The 24,037-nt window shown below is 32.9% G+C and overlaps 2 protein-coding genes and 1 long non-coding RNA gene across 5 annotated transcripts; 1 reads left to right on the forward strand and 2 right to left on the reverse strand.

Annotated features, from left to right (window-relative positions):
- The first annotated feature begins 7,050 nt into the window (after positions 1–7,050).
- On the forward strand, positions 7,051–16,929 carry LOC110737691 (protein yippee-like At5g53940). 3 transcript variants are annotated; one of them, XM_021918025.1, is made up of 5 exons: positions 7,051–7,524; positions 8,414–8,457; positions 9,708–9,816; positions 10,810–10,865; positions 10,984–12,045. In XM_021918025.1, the coding sequence occupies exons 1-5, from the start codon at positions 7,429–7,431 to the stop codon at positions 11,063–11,065; spliced, it is 387 nt and encodes a 128-aa protein (XP_021773717.1). In that variant the 5' UTR covers positions 7,051–7,428; the 3' UTR covers positions 11,066–12,045. The 3 variants fall into 3 exon arrangements, with proteins under 3 accessions (XP_021773717.1, XP_021773716.1, XP_021773718.1); XM_021918024.1 differs by lacking the exon at positions 10,984–12,045 and adding an exon at positions 16,298–16,929 and having other exon boundaries at positions 7,059–7,524; XM_021918026.1 differs by having other exon boundaries at positions 7,059–7,524; positions 11,013–12,045.
- LOC110737692 lies at positions 16,899–17,750 on the reverse strand. The gene is made up of 2 exons (XR_002514435.1): positions 17,435–17,750; positions 16,899–17,343 (listed from the first exon to the last, which is right to left on the reverse strand). It is a non-coding gene; the product is annotated as an uncharacterized LOC110737692 (long non-coding RNA).
- A 95-nt stretch (positions 17,751–17,845) lies between these two features.
- On the reverse strand, positions 17,846–21,121 carry LOC110737473. The gene is made up of 5 exons (XM_021917832.1): positions 19,284–21,121; positions 18,723–19,244; positions 18,489–18,632; positions 17,934–18,317; positions 17,846–17,878 (listed from the first exon to the last, which is right to left on the reverse strand). Exons 1-5 carry the CDS (start codon positions 19,419–19,421, stop codon positions 17,846–17,848), a joined length of 1,221 nt encoding a protein of 406 aa, XP_021773524.1. The 5' UTR covers positions 19,422–21,121.
- Positions 21,122–24,037: the final 2,916 nt, after the last annotated feature.

Genomic DNA, 24,037 nt, shown 5'->3' on the forward strand with positions numbered 1-24,037 from the left:
CGTGAAAACGTAAGGCTTACTCAACTACTAAAAATGGCAGCGGAAAATAACTGACTTTATTAATATTATAATAACCATAATATATAGTTTGAAAATACTCCAAATAAAAACATGTCTGACTCATGAATGAGTAAATTCCTAACTAGGTGATCCCAATCCCGACTTAAGTATGCGCACGATCAACTCCACTCCTGAAATCAAAACTGCTTACCAATAATGGTAAATAGGGCGAACCAAAACAAAAAGGAAAACAGATTAGCAAAAACTCTAAGTACATATAAGTGCAAGGCATGTAAATACTTTTATTAGGTAAACATGCTTTCGAAATAATTTAATTTCTTAAATTTAAACATGCCAAAATATGACTTTCTCAAAAATTCAACACTTTCCAAAAATTAGACTTATTTCCAAAACCGATTTTCCTCACCTAAGTGTGCACTCCCCCCAAGCAAGTTAAACTATACTCGAGAAAAGACCAGATCATACAAAGTTCATGGTCTTACTTAACCAGTCGTCCTGGGTAGAAGGACAATAAATATCAAATACTCATGCCCATAATGAGCAGCAAATTTAATTCAATTCCTTTAATTCAATAACTTGTAACCAGTGATCTATTAACAAATTTTATTAAATTAATCAAACCTTAAAGTCGTAAAATTATATTTTTAACTCGTCACGAAAATCATTAACTCAAATCTTTCATACGCAATATTTAAACAATTAATATAAATAAACATTCATCAAAACACGCATTTAAAAACTACTTGTATTAAGGACTTAGCCACCTATACGTACCTTGATCACGAGAAATAAAGGTACGGCTACACTTGGTCACGATCAAAAGAATCCTCCTACAATTTAAAATAACCTTAATTAATATAAGGTTAATAAATAATGTCAAAACTATAAACACTACTCTAAGCTACTTGTGCATGAACTACCCAGGGGCGGACCCACCTTTAGTCATAGTGGGTCCGGTGACACAGTATTTTTTTTTTAAATAAAATATCAAAGAGACCCCTTATTATAGATAGACGGTCTCTTTGATATTGCTATTGGTAACAACAAACAACATCAAAGAGACCCCTTATTAAGGTAGGCGATCTCTTTAATGCTGCTATTGCTACTTAAATATTAAAGAGACCTGTTATTTATATAAGAGGTCTCTTTGATGCTGCTATTGCTTTTCGAATTTTTTTGGCTACTTTCTTTTTTCATTAAAGAGACCAGTTATATTTAATAACTGGTCTCTTAAGTTATCTCACTTTTTTTTGTATAATTTTTTAATAATTTTTTTTCCCTTTTTATATCTTATATTTGTACAACCGATTTTAATATTTCCGCATAAAGCTTATCAATTAACTAAAAAATCATAAAGTTAATTCAATATAATAATTTTATTGTACCATTTGTTTATAACATGTTATTTGTAGTATTTTCGACTTGTAAAATTGAATTCTTAAGTACTGTATTTGGTTGTGGTATGTATTTTTGTGTCCTATTTTTAGATTGAAATCAATTTGGTGATATATATATATATATAAAAATATAATTTTTGGATTGAAATTAATTATGAACAAGACATGGAAAAAAAAAATTGTACTTTCACAAATGATCAATAATTGATGGTGACACACTATCTCGGAAATCTTGGATCCGCCACTGGAACTACCAAAACTAGTGCATGAACTACCAAAACTATCAAAATTTTAATAGTTTATGTTATTATCCAAAATAGTGATGTTAGTATCAAAATTGTAATGCTAGTATCAAAATAGCATTAGTATAATCATTTAGTAATATTGGTAATAATAGAAATAAGAGGAAACAAAGTATCATTTTTCTTTGTATTTATGCGGCAAAGAAATTGAAGGTGCTACTGCACGCACCTTGCTAGCAGCAAGTCACGGTAGTAACCGGGGGCAGATTTAACAGTAGTACGGCATTGAGGTGTTGGTTAGCGGCAGCGGCGGTGGCAATGGCGAGGTGGTGCGGTTGCGGTGTTTGTTTAAGCAAGAAAGAAAGAAAAGTTGAGGAAAAAGAAAGGGCCGTGAGTCTTAGGGTGTAGAGGGGACTTTTTTTATTTTTTTGGTGTGAATAAATGGGAGGAATTAAAGGTCTATTTATAGGTGTTTAAGGGTATGAAGATAGAGTTCAAGAGAGTGTAGGATTAGTATGAAAACAAGATTAGGTTAGTTAAATGAATTTGGATGCAGTTTGGCCTAGGTTAACTTATGTGAGAAATCAAATGAAAAAGATGAGAAGAGAAAATAGGATTAATATTGATTTGGTTGGAGGAGTAAGGATACAAATCAAAGTAATCAAGAAATTAACTGCTTAAAGGTTAAGAAATATGATATCATTCCCAGAAGATACGGCCAACAAGGGTATTTTTTTTTTTTTTTAAAGTTTATTTAACGAAAATCAGATTTTAATTAATAAAATGAATTATTTTGATAAAAATACAAATATATAAAATATTTTAGATAATATCAAAACTAAAAGTAGATGTACATCATAAGCTAATAATTAAAATTGCTGAATATTATTAATTAAGATAAAATCCGAAAAATAATATAGTTAGGTCCAAAAGTACGTACAACATAAATTTTGAAATTAATAAAATATGGACCGTCCAAGATTATTAATTGTTATTAATTTGGAAATACGAAAATAATTAAATGTTCAAATAATTAAATACTTATATTTTGGCTCCAAATTCAAATAATCAAAGGAATAATTAAGAAAGTATTTCTCAAAATTCGGGGTATTACAGATAACATAAGCATTAATTAGCTCAAATTAGTTTAACTAAGATTAGTTCAGATTTTATAGCATGAGATAAAATATTTTAAAATTCATGTAAAAAACACAAAAGCTAAGTGAAAGCTACTAAATGGGCGGATTTAGTCTCTTAACCTAATTCGTATTATTGAGTAACATCCTCAAATTACTCTTCAATAATAATGAATATAAAACCTGTTTAAAAGAGAAACTTGGAGATATTACTACCACGTGATTACGTAAGGATTTTCAAAACAAAGACTTGGAATGGAAGAAATTACATATTTAACTTTAATTTATGATGAATAATGAGAGTGAGAGATAGCTCAAGTGGTTAGAGCTCCCCTCCCGGTTCCAAGAGATCTTGGGATCGAATTTCATCACCCGCCCTTGTGGCTCTCCAAACACCAAAAATTTTTATAAAAAATAATAATATTCTTCAAAATCGATCACGTGAGAAACCTCAACCATGATATCTAAACTTGGTGATTATTGCCCTTCATCCCAATGAACACATGTAGATCACGTCGAGTGATCATCACCTATCTACTTATCATTTGGGTCAAGACAAAACAAAAGAGGAATACGCGTTAAAAAACGCTAAGTACATACCAATCTAGAGACATAAAATTAATTTATTTAATTAAACATGCTTTCACAAGATTAAGCATTTTTAAATAATAATTATTCAAACCTTCCATATTTAGAAATATTCCAAAAATCATAAACTTACCAAATTCAATGACTTTCCAAAAAAAAAAATAGATTTCAATAGAAATGGAAGATCAATCTTTTCGTAAATCATTTTTCCCAACCTAAGTGTGCACACCTTCCAAAAGCTAGTTTCTCATATACATAACTACTTATACTTCAAGAAAGACTAGATCATACAAAGTTTATAATCTTATCATTTATCTCCACATAGTGAGAGTCATAAAAATCAAGAATATTCGAAGCATGACTATCTTAAACATTTCAGAAATCCTGTTCTTTTTGTAAAAATGGAGTCCAGAAAAAAAAAATATTGAGATAAAATGTAATTTAAATAATAAAAAATTCTTTCTCATCAAAATAATACTGTACCTGATATTTTTTTCCCCTTGACAGCAAATTCAATTTAACTTTTTTTCCTCGACAAAAATTCAACGGATAATTTTTATGGCAAGAAAGAAATTGGCAAGAGTATACATTGGATGTAAAATTTTAACCGTTGAAATTGAAATTAAATGAGGAAAAAATGAATTTAATTCTTCCATTAAATAGTAAGATTGTAGAAATTAAATGATGGAAAATATGGAATGTTTAAGATTTTTGTGGGAATTGCAAAAATAAGAGAGCACTTAAAAAAGAAAGAATTAAAGGAAGTCAAAGATTTGGACTTTTGGAGTATTGAAAATAGAATCTTTGGTTAAAAACTATGAAGCTTAGAACATGAACAATGGGGAGGATACATATATTCTTTTCCATTTTCTCTCTCATTTTCTCCATTTGACGCATCACATTTTCTTTCTTCTGATCCACATCACTTCCCACTATCTCCATCCTTTTCCTCATCCTCTTTCTTTAATTTTTCCAACAACAATAAGGATCATTTCTTATTTTCTCTCTCCTATTTACATATACCCCACCATATATTCTCTCTCCCAATAACATAAATAATTATTCATAATAAGATTCATTTTTCTAAAAAAATAAATAATCAAAATTTTGGCACGAGAGCCGAGGATTAGTTTCCTCTTCAGAAAGTGGAATCTACCATTTCCTCTTCTTAATAGGATCCTTTTAGCTATTTGAGCATCAGTAAGGATCATTTTAGCCACCCATAAAGTAAGTTAAAAGGATATACTCCCTCAGTATTTATTACTTGCTCCACTTTTCTTTTGCGGCCGTATTTTATTACTTGCTCTATTTCCTTTTTTGGAAACATTACACAATATTTTACTAATTTCTTCTTTCCTAGTGGACCCCAAACTATCATATTACTGTTGATGTTGATGCCCTTATTACTATTGGTAGTTGTGAGGGTTGACTGTTTAAGGGGGAAGGGAAGGGTAAATTCTTCTTTTACGTTTTTTATTCTTAAAACAAATAAACAAATTTGGGCCTGTTGAGGGTAAAAATACCCCGCCATGTGGTCCAATCCTAAGGTGACACGAGGCCGAATAAAAGGGCAACATGTGGCAACATAAAAGCACCTGAAAGAGGAAAAGGCCACTATTACATCAAGAAGCCCAATTCCCGAGAAATACGCCATAACGGCACCCCCAAAGGACACGTGTCCTCTGCTGATTATGCCGCCAATCAGTGCCCTCCATTCTAGGTCACTAAAACCTAGGAGGGCATACATTCCCACTCATAAAAATACCCCAATCATTTATAATGGGAGGGGTGCATTGAGACATTGCATTCAAGGCATAATTTATTGATGATTGCTCTAACTTCTCTCTACTTTCTTTCTCTTAAATCCTTCGTTTTCCGATTACTAACTTAACTGTCGGAGACGAATATTCCGGTAACGAAATATTCATTGTTTTGTAGGTGTCTGTTGTTGTCATAGTGCTATTGAAGATCTGTATCCCGAGGGAATCTAAAAAAACCCCGAAACAAGGCCCCTATGGTTTTGGGGCCCTGTGCAGCAGGTTTGCTTGCACTGCCCCTGATTTGAAGAATGCCTTTAATAAATCAACCTTTTCATTTTCATGCATGTATGGGATTTCAAGAACATTTTTACTTTAAAGTGACTTGGAAATCAAGTATGTGTATAAGCAACCTTTTAGAACATTAAATTATTTTCAAATATCAAACAATGGAGTAATATTTATTGAAAACAGGCTCACATTATCTATATCATAAGCATTGAAACATTGTTCATTTACCATTCAATACATTTGCATATAAAATCATGTGTTTAAAGACCCACCCATGTATACATACCTTGATTTTTAAAAACAACTATTTCACCTACAATTACAATCACGAACGATCGATCTCCTAAACAAACATTATACGGAGTAATCTTAAAAACATTAAATATAAAAAATTAAAAAATATCATATATTGAAAATAGACATTTATTTTAGAAAAAAACCTCAAAATAATTTAAAGTAGCATGGCTGACGAGAAAGTCAGGTTCACGTTGGAAAGAAGGAGGCAGATCTTGCAGACGTTATATCTCATAATATATAACATCGAATTGGGTGATTTTTGAGCCTAATCTCAAGAATTTTTTCGAGAGGAATAACTTTGTCTCAAACAGCAGAAAGCTAAAAATGATCAAAAGTGAGTGAAAAATGGCTTGGAACATAAATGGGCTGAAATATTATTAAAAAGAGAAGAAAAAGAAGAAGACATGTGGCAGAGGTACTGCCACATGTGGCAGTAGAGGTAGCTGTGTTGGTGGTGCTCACGACCAAGGAAAGGGGAAGGAAGAAAAATGGAGCTTGAAACCAATGGAGGAAGAAGAGACTTTTAAGCTTTTGAGGTTGAATATGGATGAAATCTTGGGTGCTGTTTATAGACTTTGAAAACTCCATTAACATCATGTATGAGGAGTTTTGATTTATACTATCATATCATATAATATGTTGTTGGATTGGTTACAATGTATATTTTCATAATATTAACATCTTAGAATTTATACTAATAAACAATAAAAAATATTAATAATCAAAATTGTTATTCACTACAAATGACTCAAGCAAGTTATATTATTATCATATCATATCATATCACTAATAAATAAAACCGGTCTCATAGCCAGGTTACGAAACAGCGACTTGACATTCCAATTTTTTACCAAGTGTTGTGCCATGTAGGCAACAAATAGGTATATTGTGACACACAGATGCCAAGTAAACTATTTTTGGATATTCTTAAGATAAATATGTTGTATAGTGTTTATTATCACTATATTTCTAATATTTCATAAATACAAAATTAATCATAATGTTTGATAAATATCTTATAACTCGGTTTTATTTCCATCATAAAATTCGTTTCAAAAAGTTTTTTAAAATGAGATTTATTTATAATATATTTAATTTAGTTACAAAAAATAATAGAGAATCAGTAAAAATAATTTGGTTTGGTAATAATACTTTCAGTTCAGTAAAAATCATTTAAGTTCAATAACAGTAATTTCAAGTCAATAATAACATGGATATTTATTTACAAACAAAACTACAAAAAGTAAACTATTCTATAAATAAACGATATGATATCATATGTCTAAATATCTTGCATTATCAGAAGGGATTACATGACCGTATTAATGAACATTCAAGCTAAAAAATTTATCCTAAAATAGGAAATCCCAATAAATCTTCAAAAGACTAGAAGTTCCGATTTAAATAAATAAATAAATAAAAATAATAATTATTGAGTATGTCTATTTCACACCTACTATAAAAAATGATGTCTTGATCACAATAATAACAGCTAACCGTACAAAACTCTGCTGAGCTGCTGTCTCATGATTCCTGCAACCTCTTTCTCTCTCTTTCTCTCTCTTCATACATCTATATCTTTCTTACTATCAGTCCTTTAGGGTTTTTATCCTTACTAATCTAATCTCTCATTAATTTACTTCACTTCAACTTTCTAATTATAATATTTCTCACCAATTATATTCAATTATTCAAATAAATGGGAAGAATATTCGTGATTGAGCTTGAAGGCAGAACTTACAAATGCAAATTCTGTAAAACCCATCTTGCTCTTGCTGACGACCATATTTCCCGGGTAATTTTTCTTCAAGCTCGAGTATTTCTCTCAATTCATCTTTTTATTTTGTGTATTTTTAATTTTAATTTTCATCTCCCCTGTTTTTAATCTTTCTTTTTTTGTTATTTTTTTTGAAAGAGTTTTTAATCTTTCTTTGTTTCCTTATTAAGTGATTATTTTTTCTAGGTTTTAATAATTAGATCAATATTTGAATTTGGGGTGTTTTATTTTTACATTTTCTTTTCTAGGTATGAATCAGTTTTCCCAAATGTGATGTTATTATTGGGTTCTGTGATCCTTCAAATATAATCTATAATTTTGTATATATTTCTGTGCTTGTAGTAGTAATCTGAATCAGGGAAAGACTTGGGGTTGGAGATTTTTAATGTTTCGATATACAGTATTATGGACTTCGTTCTGTTAAAACCAGTGATCACGTTGATGGTGTAATTTGAACTAAATCCGGACTGATGTCGTATGTTACAATTTTTGTTGTTATGCTACAACAAAAGGTGTCATGGTACAACCAATGCTATTTTTTTCGAGCTTGCTCGAGTAAATGAGAAAAAAGAAATTTAATTTGGTCGTGTCATTGGTTGTACCATGGACATTCTGGTAAGTATATTATTTGTCAATAACAACTAAATAAGGCAACTAATTATACTTGGATTGTGTTATCTTTAGATTCAAATGCATTGTTGTTTTTTTAAATTAGAAGTATTGTTTAGTTTTTGAGTAGTAATTTAGTCTCTAAATGTTGTTCTTGCTTTTGATTGTGTCAAAAAAAAAGTCAAAGTAGAACAACAATTCGTGACGAAGGGAGTAGCTAACAAGGGACAGAGAGAGTAGTAATTTATGTTGCTAGTGATGACTATTCTAACTTGCCTTACTCTCATGACTTCTCTAGACTTTTCATTGTCGCAGAGGGAAAGCATATCTGTTCAAAAATACGTGAGTTTCTTTCCTTTTTCTTTTCGCTCTGTATGAACTCATCATGAACTCCCATTTTCAATTTATCTTAATTTGTACTTGAGAATTCATTTTATTGTTCAAAATTTATATGCATAATGGTTGTTCATTATCTCCAAAATTTAGATTTTTTTTTTAACCAAAGAATGTATTGTTGGACAACAATCTTCATAATTACACCTCTGTACCATCATACCATGCACCCAAGACTCATGGCACACCCGAATACATTTTGGACACTAGCGAATTTACACTTGAGTTTTTATGAGGAGCAATATCATTAGATTGCATTCCTCGAGCCTAGGTTACGGCTTATGACTCTGTGTTTTATTGCCTCAGCCCATCATATACCTTGATCCCATAGGACATCTTATTGTTTTGAAGTTGATGACTTACCAATTTACATGCTTTATTTTTATTCTTGTTTATGTGACTATATTTTTCTTAATCAGATTCCAGTCTCGTTAAAACCTTTACCACAGACATGAACTTTGAATTTGTACTTCCGTAGCACTACATTATTTGTAAAATAATTAGCTCTGATGAAATTAATCCTTAAAGCAGTGAAATTATTTTATGGATCAACTAGGTGATTTTCTACTATCTTAATTTTATCACTAGGAACCTTATGATTTGGACCACGAAGTTGTCTTTTCTTGTTCTATGCAAAGAGGAAGAAAGTGTATCATCATTAAAAGAGTTCAAATGTTCAATATTACCTTTAGCCATTTTAGGTAGTGTTGCTATACAATACATGATCCTCTATTGGCTTAGAGATACACATATTGAATATTTAAGCCTTGTAGATTGCTGTTTTATTCCTCCACTGATATTTCGAACCTTTGAAATTTCAATGAGAGGAAAGCTAAGGTTCAATTGAAGTTCGTGGTGGAAACTTTCAACATTGGCATCTGCTATCATTATCAGCGTCTTTATAGTCAAAGAGCTGGTAAATTTTCAATTTTAAAGTGAAGGTGTGTGCATATTGGAGTTGTTTGTTATGGAAAGTTGGAAAGGTTATGTCTATAATCAACGAAAATGACTTTAAGAGTTACAAATATATTTAGCCAACAATAAGTGAGCCATGTGATTCTTTGTACTTTATAATGCTCTATGTATGTTATTGTTTATCCTTCTGACCTTGGATGGGTTGTCTCGATCACTGACATTATGCATTATTGATCAATGAATACAATCTCATTGGAATTAAATTCAAATAACTTCTATTTCAGGGTAAATATAATCCTAGGAGCTTCAGAAGAAAGGCTGATGCTTTCTGGGATGCATACTGTTGCAGATATATTTTGCTGCTGCTGTGGACAGATTGTTGGATGGAAATATGTACTGTTCTATCTTTTGCTTTCCTTCCCCCTCCCTTCCTACCCTGCTCAAGATTCTTGGCAATGAAACACTTGGAGCTTGACTATTCTGTCTCATTTCATCTTGTGGCTTTCAATTAGCAGTGGCCTGCTCACATGCTAAACTAAATATTCCTATGGTGATTTTAGTGTAAATGGTGTAGAAAAGTTGTCTGGAAAGCATCATTTAAGCCAGAATAATCATTGTCAAAGATGAACGTCTAGTTGTCTACAGCCTATATGTCTGTTACTTCGCTGCCTACCATTGGAACACTATGAGCTTGACTATGTCTATTGACTTCAATTTGCTTCACTTCACATATTCACTAAAGCTAATTATGTGGTTTCAATTGGTTTTATCTGAGAGCCCATCATTGAGAGTCACCTTTGTTGTTTTCCATTGTCAGTGTGGCTCAGTTGTAACCGAAAACTTGCAATCTGATTGTTGTGAAGTTATTGCTGGCTTAGATGGTGAAGTTGTTTGTTGTGTACCAGGGATGTTCAAAGCTTATGTGTTTCTATCAGCCTTTTGCTACCTTTACATCTCAGGAGAAAAAAGAAATAGAAAAATAGCTGGCCCTGTTGGCTACTGTTAATTGTGTCCTGACTCCTGATGTTGACCTGGTGGCTTGACTTCTTCTAGTCAGGGGAATTGTAAATTATGATTTCATTGTTAACCATTTTCGTTGCCATTTTTACACGGTGTCATTTAAAAATTTTAAAGTGTGAAAATTATGACGAATATTTCATTTAAATATTAAATGATTAGGCTATTGGGATTGATTGGTTTACAGTACTGTAATACTTCGTATTTAATTGTTCATCTGATTGCGACAAGCCGAATAGTGACACCTATTTTTACTTGATCATACATTTAAAAGTCTAGCTTATTTTTCTGTATGGGTAGTCTAAAGTTGGTTTCTATGGTTTTGACCTTATTGATCCACCTATACTGAATTTCATGTTTTCAATCCAGGAAGCAGCTCGTGAGAAAAGCCAGAAATACAAAGAAGGGAAATTTATCCTTGAAAGGTAATTTACTCTCCTTTTTCTTTGGATAATATACAGAGACATGGGCTCTTTATGCCCCTCTCAATTACTGCAACTTTTTTTAAATTTTTATTCTACGTTAGTCAAGTAAAATGTTCAGCCTACTATGTCAATTATACTTGTATACAGAGGCAGGATTATTGATGGATTCGACTCTGAGTTTTAAATTGATGCCAGTTTGATGAGTGATGCTGAGGATGTTTAGATATTTCGCCATATGTAAGATGTGCTCTATGTTGTAAGTGGAAAACTTGTTTTGGCGTCTATGTTTGTATGAATAGATTCGGTAAACCATACCTGTATATATGAGCATGACAATTCCTGCTGGGTGTAATCACTGAGTTCTGTGATTGGCATGAATTTTACTCCCCATGTTTTCTGATTGATTATTATTTTATTATCTATTTTTTTAAATTTTAATATAGTCTATACATGAATACTTAGAGGGGTTGGAGCTATTAGAGATGGTGAATTGAATATACTTAGTATTCATCGAACATATAAGTTATTGTAGTCTACAGTAGTGAATAAGATCTTGTAGCTTAAATTTTTCTTAGCTAACTAGATAACAGGCAAGTCATGAAGTAGGAAGACACCTAAAATCATTTTCAAAACTTGGAAAAGGGAAATGTACTTGTCTTTTGTTTGATAGTAAAAGTATAGCGCTCTTATTTTTCCTTATACAATTAAAACCGAAAAATATGCCTTGAATGTGGATGGGGAGAGGAGAGGCATCTGCCAAGAACACAGCTGGTGGAGTGATGGTGGAGCATTAGGAATGAGGACTGGCTATTCGACCATCTGGAGGCTGCCTGCTGCTTGTTGCTTGGTGGGTCAAGGCGAATTTCGACACTGAAGTGCTGGTAGAAGTTGGCTCGGGTGTGGGTATAACAGTGGCAGTGGGGTGTGGTCTTGTGCCACTGTCCAATTTTGGGAGCTGTAGGAGCCAAGAGTTATGAAAGCCTAGGCGGTTTTTTTGAGGTTGAAGATATGAACTCATTAAAGAGGAGTTAAGTACAAGATTAGGGTCTAAGTTTTTACATTTTTCACCTTTTGGGACCTCAATGTTTTTTTTTTCACCTTCTGGGACCTGTAGTTAACAATCCGGCTAGTTAACCCCTTTAACTCACCTTAAAAAAAAAAAAAAAAAAAAAAAAAAAAACTTAGTCCCTTCAGAAATTCTGTCAACACTAAAAAAACATAGGTCCTTAAATCTAATCTCATCCAAAATTACTGAAGGAAATTAACTAAATTTTTTTTAAACTGATACATATCCAAAAACTAGCCATATTTTTTAAAAATAGACTAATACTCGTAATACTTCTACTCTAAAAATAATTGTTTTATGATAAAATTGATTGTTCTATTTTAATTAGAACTAACAATCGTGTTGTGTTTGTCTTCATATTTGTGTTGGAAACTAAACAAGTTGGGGAACCTCAACACTAACCCGACCCATTTAATATATGTGTCGTGTCGTGTCGTGTTTGACCCGTTTAATTAACCTTGTTAGAAATCTTTGACATTAACTTGTATTTTTCGTGTTCGGCTCGTGTCGTGTTATATGAAAAATTATTAGTCGCATGCGATATATTAATCAATAATTCCATAAAGCATTGGGATTTTTTCTTAGATGGATTAAGTCGTGTTAATTTCGTGTTGGGAATCTCAACACTAACCCGACTTGTTTAATTAAATGGGTTAAGTTTAATTAAATGTGTCGTACCATGTTGACTGGTTAATTAAACATGTTTACAACTCTTAACACTAACCTGACTTTTTTTGTGTCTGGTTTGTCTCTTGTCGGCTTCTGTCAGCTCTAATTATAATCACCAAACATTAATTAAATTAGTGGGTAATCGAAAATGTGTTGGATTAATACAACTTTTTTTTTTGGAAGAATAATACAACTATATATTCATGGTGTATAAATCTATTATTATTGCCAAAAAAAATAAAAAAAATAAAAATAAAACAAAACAAAACGGGAAAGAAAAATAAAATAGAACAGTTGATTGCATAAAAAGATTATAACTTACCTGGGTTTGGGATTGAATTACTAGAGGATTTTTTTTTTTTTTTTTTTTTTGCTACTTTTTAGGGGATTAAGTTTTTTTAATCCAAGGGACTATCTTTTTAACTCAACCCAATTAAATATTAGCCGGAAAGTACACATGAAGTCCCAAACGGTGAAAAAAAATAAGTGAGGTCCCAAAAGGTGACAAACTTAAAAACATAGACCCCAATCTTATACTTAACTCCATTAAAGAGAGATTAAAACTAAATGCAAGAGCAAGTCGCATATACTTGGCTGCATGTTTGTGCAACTAGAATAGATGCAACACCCCTTAAACGCAACTTCTAGTGCATGAAACGCGACCCACTTCTTTCTTCTTTCTATTACTGTTATTCCTGTGATTCTTCTTTCCTTTTTAAAATGTTTTGTTTCCCTTTTTTAAAATTCTCTCTCTTCAATTTTTATTCCTATTATAATTTTGATCAAAATTTTCATCAAAATTTTCTTTGATTTCTATACTTTCACTTTCATAAACACTTTCTCTCTCCTCTGTTTTTTTTTATTTTTATCTTCCATTGATTTCGTGAAATTGAAATGATGAATTTCATTGTCATTATCGAAGAGATCAATGTAGGTTAGTTTCTATGAATTTGTTGTGATGGATATCAATTACATTGATGAATTTGGGATTAATTTGCGATGAATTTGATTATTTAAATATTGATTCAATTATTGAATCTGTGATGAATGTCATTTGATTATGTGAAAATTAGGTTTCATTTGTAATCGATATTATTGCAGAAATTGTGATCAATGAATTTGTGATGAATTATTGAATTGCTGCATCTTAAATTTGTTTGTAATTGCGATTTTTGATTTTTTTTTAATTAAGTTGCTAATATTTGTGTATAATATTTGGAAAAAAAATGAACACGATGAACTTTAAAAGTGAACATTTAGCACAAAATGAACATTTAGTACATAAAAATTAAAACATGCGCATTATAAGTGTTAAAAATATGAATATATGCATTTTAGAAAATGAACATACGCATTCAAAATATGAACATATGCATTGGTTCTCGAAAAGTGAACATATGCATTTCAGAAAGTGAACCTGTGTATATAATATATATGAACATATGCATTTAAGAAAATGAACCTAAATATTCAAAATATGAACATATGCATTAGGTCTCTGAAAGTGAACATATGCATTTAAAAAGTGACACATATGCATAAAAAATATGAATATATGCATTTCAGAAAGTGAACATAAAATATGAACATATTTTATAAACATTAATACTTAAGAATATTTATCATATGAACAACAAATATTTATATTATGAACATTTCAAAACATTATGTGAACTATAAGGTATCTAAATAATGAACATGCACTAATATAGGCTAAACTGGGGCTTGCCCTTCGTCTCCACCAAAAAAAAAAAAAAAAAGAAAAAAAAGAACTAATATAGGCTAAACGGGCCATTTTTTTTTTTAAAAAAAACATTATTTTAAAAAAATATGGTGGTTGGGAAGTGACGGTTTTCTGTAAAGTTTCAAAACATAAGGTATTGAAATTATTTAGAAGGAGAGAGAATGGACTTTGTTTGATTGTTAGAGAGAGAAAATCACAAGGAGAAAAAATTGAATTCAGAAATTTAATTTTGAAATGATTAAACTGTTTTTTTTTTAAAAAAAAATTAATTATATTTTTAAAAAAATATGGCAATTGGAAATGGTTTTTCTGTAATATTTGTGTGGATGGGCCGCATTTTTGTTTGGGTCGCGTTTGCAATTGGGCACGTTTGCAATTGGGCTTCTACAATGAGCTGGTGTTGCATATATTGTAGCAGCTTAAGGGTGCAGCTTAGACTAATTGGGAGCAAGTCGTTAAGACAACTCTGACTTTAGGGCCTTTAGTTTTGAAGTTAGATTTCGTGGGCCTAGCCCAAGTGGTATACTTAATCCTAAAACACGAATGTGTGAGGGTAATTAGAGTCATTTTTCCCTAATTGATTTATTCACCATTTCACACAATAAAAATCGATTAGGAAAGTGATTAGACTCATACGGTAGAAACAATCTCATTTCCTCAAATTCTTTTTTCCTCAATAATAACTTTTTATATTATTTGACAAGATCAATTATAATCTTGGAAGTATTTACTAAAATGGTTAGTTGTAAATTTTAATTCCAAAACTAGCTAAAATGTTGACTTGGAAGAAAATTATTTATTTCTTATTTTCCTTTGAACCAGTTTGGTTCACTTGTATTTATTTTTATTTATTTATGTATTTTTAGGTTTATTTTAATTTATTTTTTGGGTTTTTTATAGTTAGAAAATTTAAAAGCTATATACAGATATACATAAAGTCGCTCATAAGAACCCTAATTTCAAGATCACACACACACACACACACACAAAAAAAAAACCAATTTTTTTTTTTTTTTTTTTTTTTTTTTTTGTCTTGATCATATCATAAAAAATTGGAATTTGAAGCAGTATTGTTCTATCAACACAACCACAAATTTATACAACAATAAGGGATTTTAAGGTATTGTTCATCTTTTTCATGTTCACTAATTGTATGCTCTTTGCTAATGTCGGCTGATTTTTGTTAATTGGAAGTTTGGAACAATTTTTTGAGTATTTTTTTATTTTTTATTTTGTGTAACTTTATAAAAATTTGAGAATTGTTGCAAATACATTATATTGAATGTTATTTCACAAATTAATGGATATTTTAAAGGCTAAATTAGAAAAAAAACACCTGTTAAAAGACCTAATTTTGTTTTTAACACCTTAAGATTTCGAAGTTTAATTATAACACCTGTTAAAAAATAAAAATTTTGCTTTCACCAGCTAAATTGGAACAACGTTAGAGGATCTGTTAGCTGGGCCCACAATAACGGCTATTTTTTCCAAACTGCTTTATATAGTTACGACATCCTTCACTAATGTAGAATTGTTGAGCTGATTACACAAAATTGCTTCACATTTTGCGAATTCTGACTAACAAATTGGCGAAATTGTTTGATTTTACCATCATTGTTTGGGGGACGTAGATATCAAATCAGGTAATTGCGTCAATAGCACTTTAGAACCCCTAATTTATCTTTCAAAAATAAGGCGTAAATTAATCTATATGTTGTTGACTTAAATGCATAATTCAGGTCGTATCTGGCAATAGTCATGTAATTCGTAAATAGTTAGGGTTCATTGTGTGTTAATTGTGCTGTAATTTGCGAGAAAATGAAATTAGGGTTCATTGTAGAAATAATTTGGGGGTTTTGATTTGTAGGAGTGACTGTTTAATTCCCTTGGTTCAATTGTATTTTTTTCATAGTACGAATGGTTTTGCTTATTATGGATGGCAAATTGGTGCAGGAAATGTCTTCTACAAGTTTCTCACCTTCAAAGGAGAAGAAGTGCAAATGTGGTGTTCCCTTTGCAAAGCTTACCAGTTGGACAAGGGAGAACCCTGGTCGTAAGTTCAGAACATGCAAGTTCTACGATCCTGTAACTGAGAGCAGAGGTTGTAAAGCATTTGAATGGGTGGATGAACAAGATGGGACAGCCTGGCAAACAGAGGTGATCAACAATTTGTTGTTAGATAAGAAACTGTTGAAGGGGGAAATTAGTGATTACAAGAGGGAAGTTGATGATCTTGGTGGACAGTTGAGGTGTTTGCTGAATGAAGTGGACAGGCTGAAAATGAAATGCAAGGCTTTAAACTCTGACAGGAACAAGATGAACAGAGAGATGCATGGAAGGAATGCTAGATCAGATCACTCTGTTCTTAGTCTTGCTGTTGGGATTAGTTTGGTCATATTAGTGATCCTTCTTATTAGGGGGTTTGTAATGCATTAAGTATAACTTGTAATGCTAGTAATTGCATGAAACAGTAATATGGTAATGTAATGATTTATAAGTGGCAGTGAACCACTATTGCAAGCAAACTAATGTACACAATTATGAAAGCAATGAATTAAGTAAGTACCTAAGTAGTTGATATTGCATTTAAGTTGTTGATCAAATTTGTTGTTGCAGTGCCTAACAAAATCGGCTGGTAAAGCCTTAAAGCAAAGTATTAATTTAACAAAACAGGATCCTTGTCCTAAACCCAAAAGTAAAGCTACAAATATTGCAACTGATTGTTCAGAAAATACAATCAACAACTAAAGTTCAGAAAAACAATTCAAACATCATTGTGTCAGCCCTCCTTGTCTGGAAGTCAGCAGCTTAGCCCTCCTTGTCTGCACTCCAGTAGCATTGGGTTCAGGTTGGCTGGAAGAGGGGGTGGTGTGATGCTTGGCTTGTGGCTGCCCTTGTTGACTGTGTGAACCTTTCCTCTTACTCAATGGTTCACAGCCAGGTTGCTCTTGGGGAAAAGTCCTATTCCCAATGATGTTTGGACCAGCCCCTATTGCACTCTGTTTATTAAACACAAACACCAATAAACAAGTATCAACATCCAATTTCATCACAAATTTTAAAAGAAAAGTTACAAATCCAACAACATACCTTCTTAGCAGCTTTGATCTCCCTCTTCTTCCTTTGCTCAACTACCCAAGGTGAATTTAAAAAGGAGGCCTTCCTGCAGTTCTCTGCTCAGTTGGTTCAGGTTCATGTGGGCCCTTGCAAGTCTTGGGATAGTGGCCAAATCCACCACAAATCCTACACTGACTTTTCCTCCTCTTTTTCCCTGCTCCCCTCCTGTTGCAGATGTTCCCTCCCCAGGTTCCAGCTTCCTCTTCTTCTGTTTAGGTCTTCCAGGCTGCTGTTTGAATGCTGGTGGATGAGGCTCTCTCATGTTCACTCTCTCCCAATGCTTTGGGCTTGGCATAGGTTGAATTGCAGGCTCATATGCTGCTCTGTAAGTGTCCATAGTGTAATAGGGGTGGACAAACTGCTCAGCATCAACCCTCTGATCCATTATGCATGCAAATGCATGAATACATGGGATGCCTGTTAATTGCCAGTGATTGCAGGAACAAGACCAATTTGGCAAGTCAACTAGAACCTGGTCATCATTCAGCTGCACTTCATAAGTGTCATCCCTGGCAGCTTCAATTATGCAATTCCTAGCCACATAGCTCATCCTCTGAAATAGCTTATGCACATATGGAGTGATGTTGGTTGTGATTTCCTTGGAGTCCTCCCACTTCTCATTATTTCTCCTCATCATGTACCTCCTCATCCATTCCATTTGGGTGAGGATAGGTTTGTCTCTTGCATCTCTGATAACAGAGTTGAAAGTCTCACACATGTTGTTTAGTAACATGTTGGACCTGCAACTGTCACTGAATGCATGTCTGCACCAGTGATGAGTGGGGATGTTCTCCAAATAATTGTAAGCATCCTCATCAAGCTCCCTAATCTGTTGCATGGCTATCTGAAACTCAACCTACAACCACAACAGGAACATTATCATGAAAGAATAACATACACAACTGTTGTTGCTCTTATTTTGCTTTTATACACAACAGGAACATTATTACATGAAGTAGGTACATGAACAGGAACAATATCATGCATTTACTTATTCAAAATAATTTAAGGTCACCTAGAGACTTACAAATGTTGTTGCTCTTGTAGCACTCCAAAAGAGCTCTTTGAAAACTGATCCAGTGAACTTCAACTTGAAATTTGCCCAAATGTGCCTAACACAGAACCTAGTCTCAGCATTAGGCACAACTTCAGACAGAGCTTCAACCAGTCCCTGTTTAACATCATCAACAATTACTTGTCACACTTCAAACAATAAAGAACAGGACAGAAAATAAGACTACAATAATCAAAACAATATTACCTTCTGCCTGTCTGACATGAAGGTGAAGCCTGCCCCATCTGCACTTCCAATGCATTGCATCAAGGATTCCAGAAACCAGACCCAAGTCTCCCTGTTTTCAACCTCACAAGTTGCCCAAGAAATGGGGTAAATGCTGTTGTTCCCATCCTTGGAGACTGCAACTAAAATCTGGCCTGGATAACCTCCTTTCAAGTGGCAGCCATCCACCCCTATAATTGGCCTACAACCCTTCAAGAACCCATCCTTCAAAGGCCTTAAACAAATAAACATCCTCATAAACAAGGGAGGCTCAGGCTTTTCAATGCCATCAATCACAACATTACAACCAGACCCAGGGTTGTATTTCATTACAGCCTTCCCATAATCCCATACCCTAGCATATTGCTCTCTTGCTGAACCAAAAATGATCAACTTAGCTCTACATCTTGCCATCCAAGCCCTGTAGTAGGTCACTTCTACCCCCAAGTCATGAAGCACCCTATCCTTGATTTGCTTAACCTTCCATGATGGGTTAGTTCTGAACTCCTCAAGATACCTCTCAACAATGAACTCTGCTGTGACCTTCTTGTTCTCCCTGCTTCTCACACATTTATGCTCCAACTTCATGGTTTTTATTTGCCAAGTCTGTTGTCTTTTTAACTTAGTAGCATGGATCTTGAAACTACACTTCACTCCACCCCTGCATATACACAAAGGCATCCTACTTGTCTTTGTGTCAAACTTGCACCCACACCTATTCCTACACTGAATAGTAATCCTAGTACTATCATTGTGTAAAAAATAGTACTCATACCTATTCTGTATGGCATGCACTCTTAAAGCTTTCCTCAACACTGTAGCATTGCTAAACCTAAGCCTATGAACAAGTACAACAGGCTTTGAGAAGTCAGATTTGTCATTAAACCATGGACTTTTGTCCTCTTCATCAGATGAACCATCCAAGCTCCTTAGGTCATCTGATTCTCCCTCAATTTCTTCTTGTAGTTGTACCTCATTCACATCCAAGTTATCTGTCAACCTTGCCTTTGGATCCTTGGAAACCCCCTCATCATGTACATCAAACTGCTTCCCAAGACTTCTTGTTACCTTAGCTAAAATTTCTTCAGAATTCTGCACAAACCACCTCTCATCCCCACTGTCATACTCCTCCTCTCCAGGCTCCCAAGTTATGTCAATATCACTCCCATCACTTGAAGAAAAATCATCTTCCCTCCCAGTCTCACTGCCCTCACTACTATCCTCAAAAATCAATCCTTTGCATACAGATTTTTTTTCCCTTTCCCTTATCCAACACCTTCACACTGCCAGAACCCCTTTCAAGCTTAGCTTTACCCTTTTGTTTCCCCTTACTCAACAACTTCCCTTTACCAGGAACCCCCTTAATCTCAGCAGAAACCCCTTCAACCCTTTCTATCCCCTGTCTAGATCTAGGTTTAGGAGATTCTTCACCCTCCCTCACCTTAGGCTCATTTTTGTTAATTCTTGGGCTCTTCCTAACTACAGCAGGCTTACCTGAACTTTTCTTCCCCTTTCTCTCAGCCTTTACTGGAGTGGACTGGGCCTGGATCTCATGTATGGGCCTTAATGTTTCATTAGCAGTCACAAATACTTCAACATACCCTTCCCCATTCACTGTCTCCAGCAGCCCCTTCACTTCCTCTTCATTTACAACTCCCTTCTCCCTGTGTTAAAGGTCCTACCTCTTTCTTTATACCAAAGTCTGTAGTTAGGTGGGACATGGACATTAAAGTTCACAAACCCATGCACAGCAGCTACCCTCAAATAATGCAAATCTATCTTATCCACTACCACATCCCTCCTCCAATAACATAACCCACCACACCAACAAAGCAAATGCTTTGATTTTGACACTTGTTTAGTAACAAAAGCACCCCCTACTCTAAATACTATATCAATTAATCCATCTTCGTTGTCGGCCATTTTTCTACCTAATAAACAAATGCAAAGCAAATCAATAAAACCCAACATAGCTAACCCCATTACACAGTCAACCGCAATACTTTAATCAACAAAATCAAACATATTTAAACCAACACAATGACAAACCAGTCAACAGTCAATAAAATCAATGATTTAAACTAAATAATTCACACATTACACCAAATCATACTTAATTTAATCAAATTCAACTTTAATTACAAATTAACCCATTTTACTGTTCTTAGGGTTCCTAATTTTTTTTCCCAAATTACCCTACTACACCCACACAAATGGCATAATGCAGCACACAGTACTTGTTGAAAACTACTTTAAAGGGTTCGAAAGGTACCTGTATTGGAATCTTACTCCTGTTGCTGTCAGAATCCACGAAAAAGTCCAAGCTTTTTGGATGTTGGAAATGGCTGACGGAATCTCGCTGACTTGTTTCGCTCCAATATTGACACATCCTCTTCCAACTCAATTTCTCAATCACAACAATCAGTATAGGGTTTGAATGTTCGCAGTAATTTTGGTTGTTCAAGATTTGCAGACGATATTCAATGAAGCAAAATTAGTTGGGTGGTAATAAATGACAGAGAAGATAAATTCGAATTGAAGGGGATGGAATTTGGAGGGTAAACGACTATGTGGGCCCCACCAAAAAATTCCGTCACAGTTTCTGTTATCTGGTGGTGAAAGCAAAATTTTTATTTTTTAACAGGTGTTATAATTAAACTTCGAAATCTTAAGGTGTTAAAAACAAAAATAGGTCTTTTAACAGGTGTTATTTTCTAATTTAGCCTATTTTAAACTATGGTTTTAAAATTTTCCCAAAAAAAAAATAAAAAAATAAAATAAAATAAAATAAAATAAAATAAAAAACAGGCCATATACTACGTGGAATGTGGGCAAATCGGAATTTAAAAGCCATTTACTACGTGTAAAATTACTGGCCTTTAAATTTTCCAACTAAAAAAAAAAGCAAAATTTAAAAACAAACCCAAAAAAAAAAACCAAATAAAAAAAAAAACTCCCAGAAAAATGAACCTTTTCGGTTCAAAGGAAAATAAGAAATAAATAATTTCCTTCCAAGTCAATTGTTTAGCTAGTTTTGGAATTAAAATTTACAATTAGCCGTTTTGGAAAATACTTTTGTTAAATTAGCCATTTTGGTAAAAGATACAATTGTTGGTTTTTACAATCTTACCGCATGGTTAATACGAAGTATAACTAAGGGCTAAGGCCCTGTTTAGTTCACCTTATTTATGCTTATATGAACTTATCTGATTTGGTCTGATCTGAACTGATCTTATTTGATATGGTCTAATCTGATCTGATCTTATTGTCTGATTTGACCAAATTTTGACCTTAAGTGTACGATAATATGTAAGAAAAAAATATATCAAGTGGGATCTTGTTAAATTCGTAATAATGTGTGTTTGGGGTAAAAATACCCCTGACAAATGGACCTTTTGCTAATGCAGCACGTGTCCCTAAGCTCAGTGCTCAATGAGCCAATTAGAGCATGACATGTGTCATTCAAAGGGGAAAACGGGCTTCAAGCCCATAACCCTAGAAACCGTAAAACGGTGGAAGCCCATCAAATTAAGTTAAATAACCCAAGAGGCACCTGTCCCAAAGACTCTATAAATACTGATCATTTACATCAGTTGAGGGAGGAACTCAATTGAATACACATTCAATCCTAACAAATCAGAGGGCTAAAAGCTCAGATATTGAGGTTGTCTCAGACAGCCGGATGATCACTCCTCTCCTAAGAGGAGCCTGATCCCATTTACATTCCGCACTTATTACATCCGTACACGTTCTAACTTGATCGTCGGAGGCGGAGCTCCCACCCCTGGGGGTCTCCGTTGTTTTGCAGGTACAGGTGTTCGGAGGCCAGTCTTGGTGTTGTAACTCTCCCGCAGGACACTCAAAAAACCCCGAAATAATGTGTATTTTATTAATATGTAATTTTCATAATTTTTTTTATTACGAAATTAAAGATATTTAGCGATGAAAAATTGCATATAAAACGATGATCTGATCTGATCTGAAATAAGTAAAAATAAGTTGAACTAAACAAGTCCTAAGTTATTATTTCCTCCCATTCCTTTAAATTGTGCAATTGACTCATTTAGTAGGAGAATAGAGTTGATACTGATCGGCATAAAATAAAAATAAAAATAGATTAATCATTCACTGGAAAGAAACAAAACAAGTAAATAATAAACATAGATTTTTTTTTTTTTTTTTTGTTGTCTCTATTTATAACTTTGTCATGTTAGGCAAAATACAAATACTCCCTATGGCCTTATTTCTTTTTTTCCTATTTGACTGTTTACGGTTTCAAAGATACGCCTTAAAATATATGGAGTAAATATCTCCAATTTCATACGCGCAAATATTATAAAATATTGATTTTAAATAACACGTAATAAATCCAACTAGATCCCTTTTGACCATATTATTTCAGATAGATTAATGACGATTTTGTTTCTTGTACAAAACCCAGTTTTTTTTTTATTGAAATTACCTTCACAAAAAACTTTTCAGATTGATCTCGTTTCCTTCTATCTTTTATATTTAGAGTTTTGATCAAAAATTTTAAAATTTAAGCCCAAAAAACACATGAAAATTCTAATGTAATAGTATGATTTTGACTACCATAATTTTTTAAGAAATGGACGGTTGAGATTATTATTTTTTTTATTTTTAATTAAAAATTATTTTTTAATTTATACATTTTTTTATTTCCAGAATTTTGAAAATATTAAAAAATAATTTCTAAAAGATAAAAATATATTTAAAATAATTAAAAAATTATTTTTAATTAAAATTACTAATTAAAAATAAATAAAAAAACAAATAATCTCAGCTGTCTATTTTAGAAAATTATAATAGTAAAAAATCATAAGACTACATTAGAATAAAATAAAAACAGAGAGAGTACATAACAACCATGCATTACCGCGGATGTAAATCATACAAATCACCAAACTAAAGATACCTAAGAATATGCACAATACCGACATAGTACAATAGAAATAGAAGAATCGATGAAACTCGCACGAAAGAAAACGGTGAAGACGGCACACAATGAATAATAATAGTAGTCAAAAGAAGAGGGACCCTTCGCAATTATAGAAGGGTTGTGTGAGGTGAGTATGTTCCCCATCTCCAATGCCGTGGCAACACTAGAAGATTACTCCCTCTGTCTCTTAATTTTTGCCCTAATTTCATTTTTAGGGTGTCCTTTTAATTTTACCTCATTTTATTTTTAGACATATGGATTAATATTTCTACTATTATAATCACCCCATTAACCCCACCATTTTTCTCTCTCATCACTTTTTTCCAACAAAAAACTT

This window comes from Chenopodium quinoa, unplaced genomic scaffold (assembly GCF_001683475.1).
Source record: "Chenopodium quinoa cultivar QQ74 unplaced genomic scaffold, ASM168347v1, whole genome shotgun sequence".
NCBI lineage: Eukaryota > Viridiplantae > Streptophyta > Magnoliopsida > Caryophyllales > Amaranthaceae > Chenopodium > Chenopodium quinoa.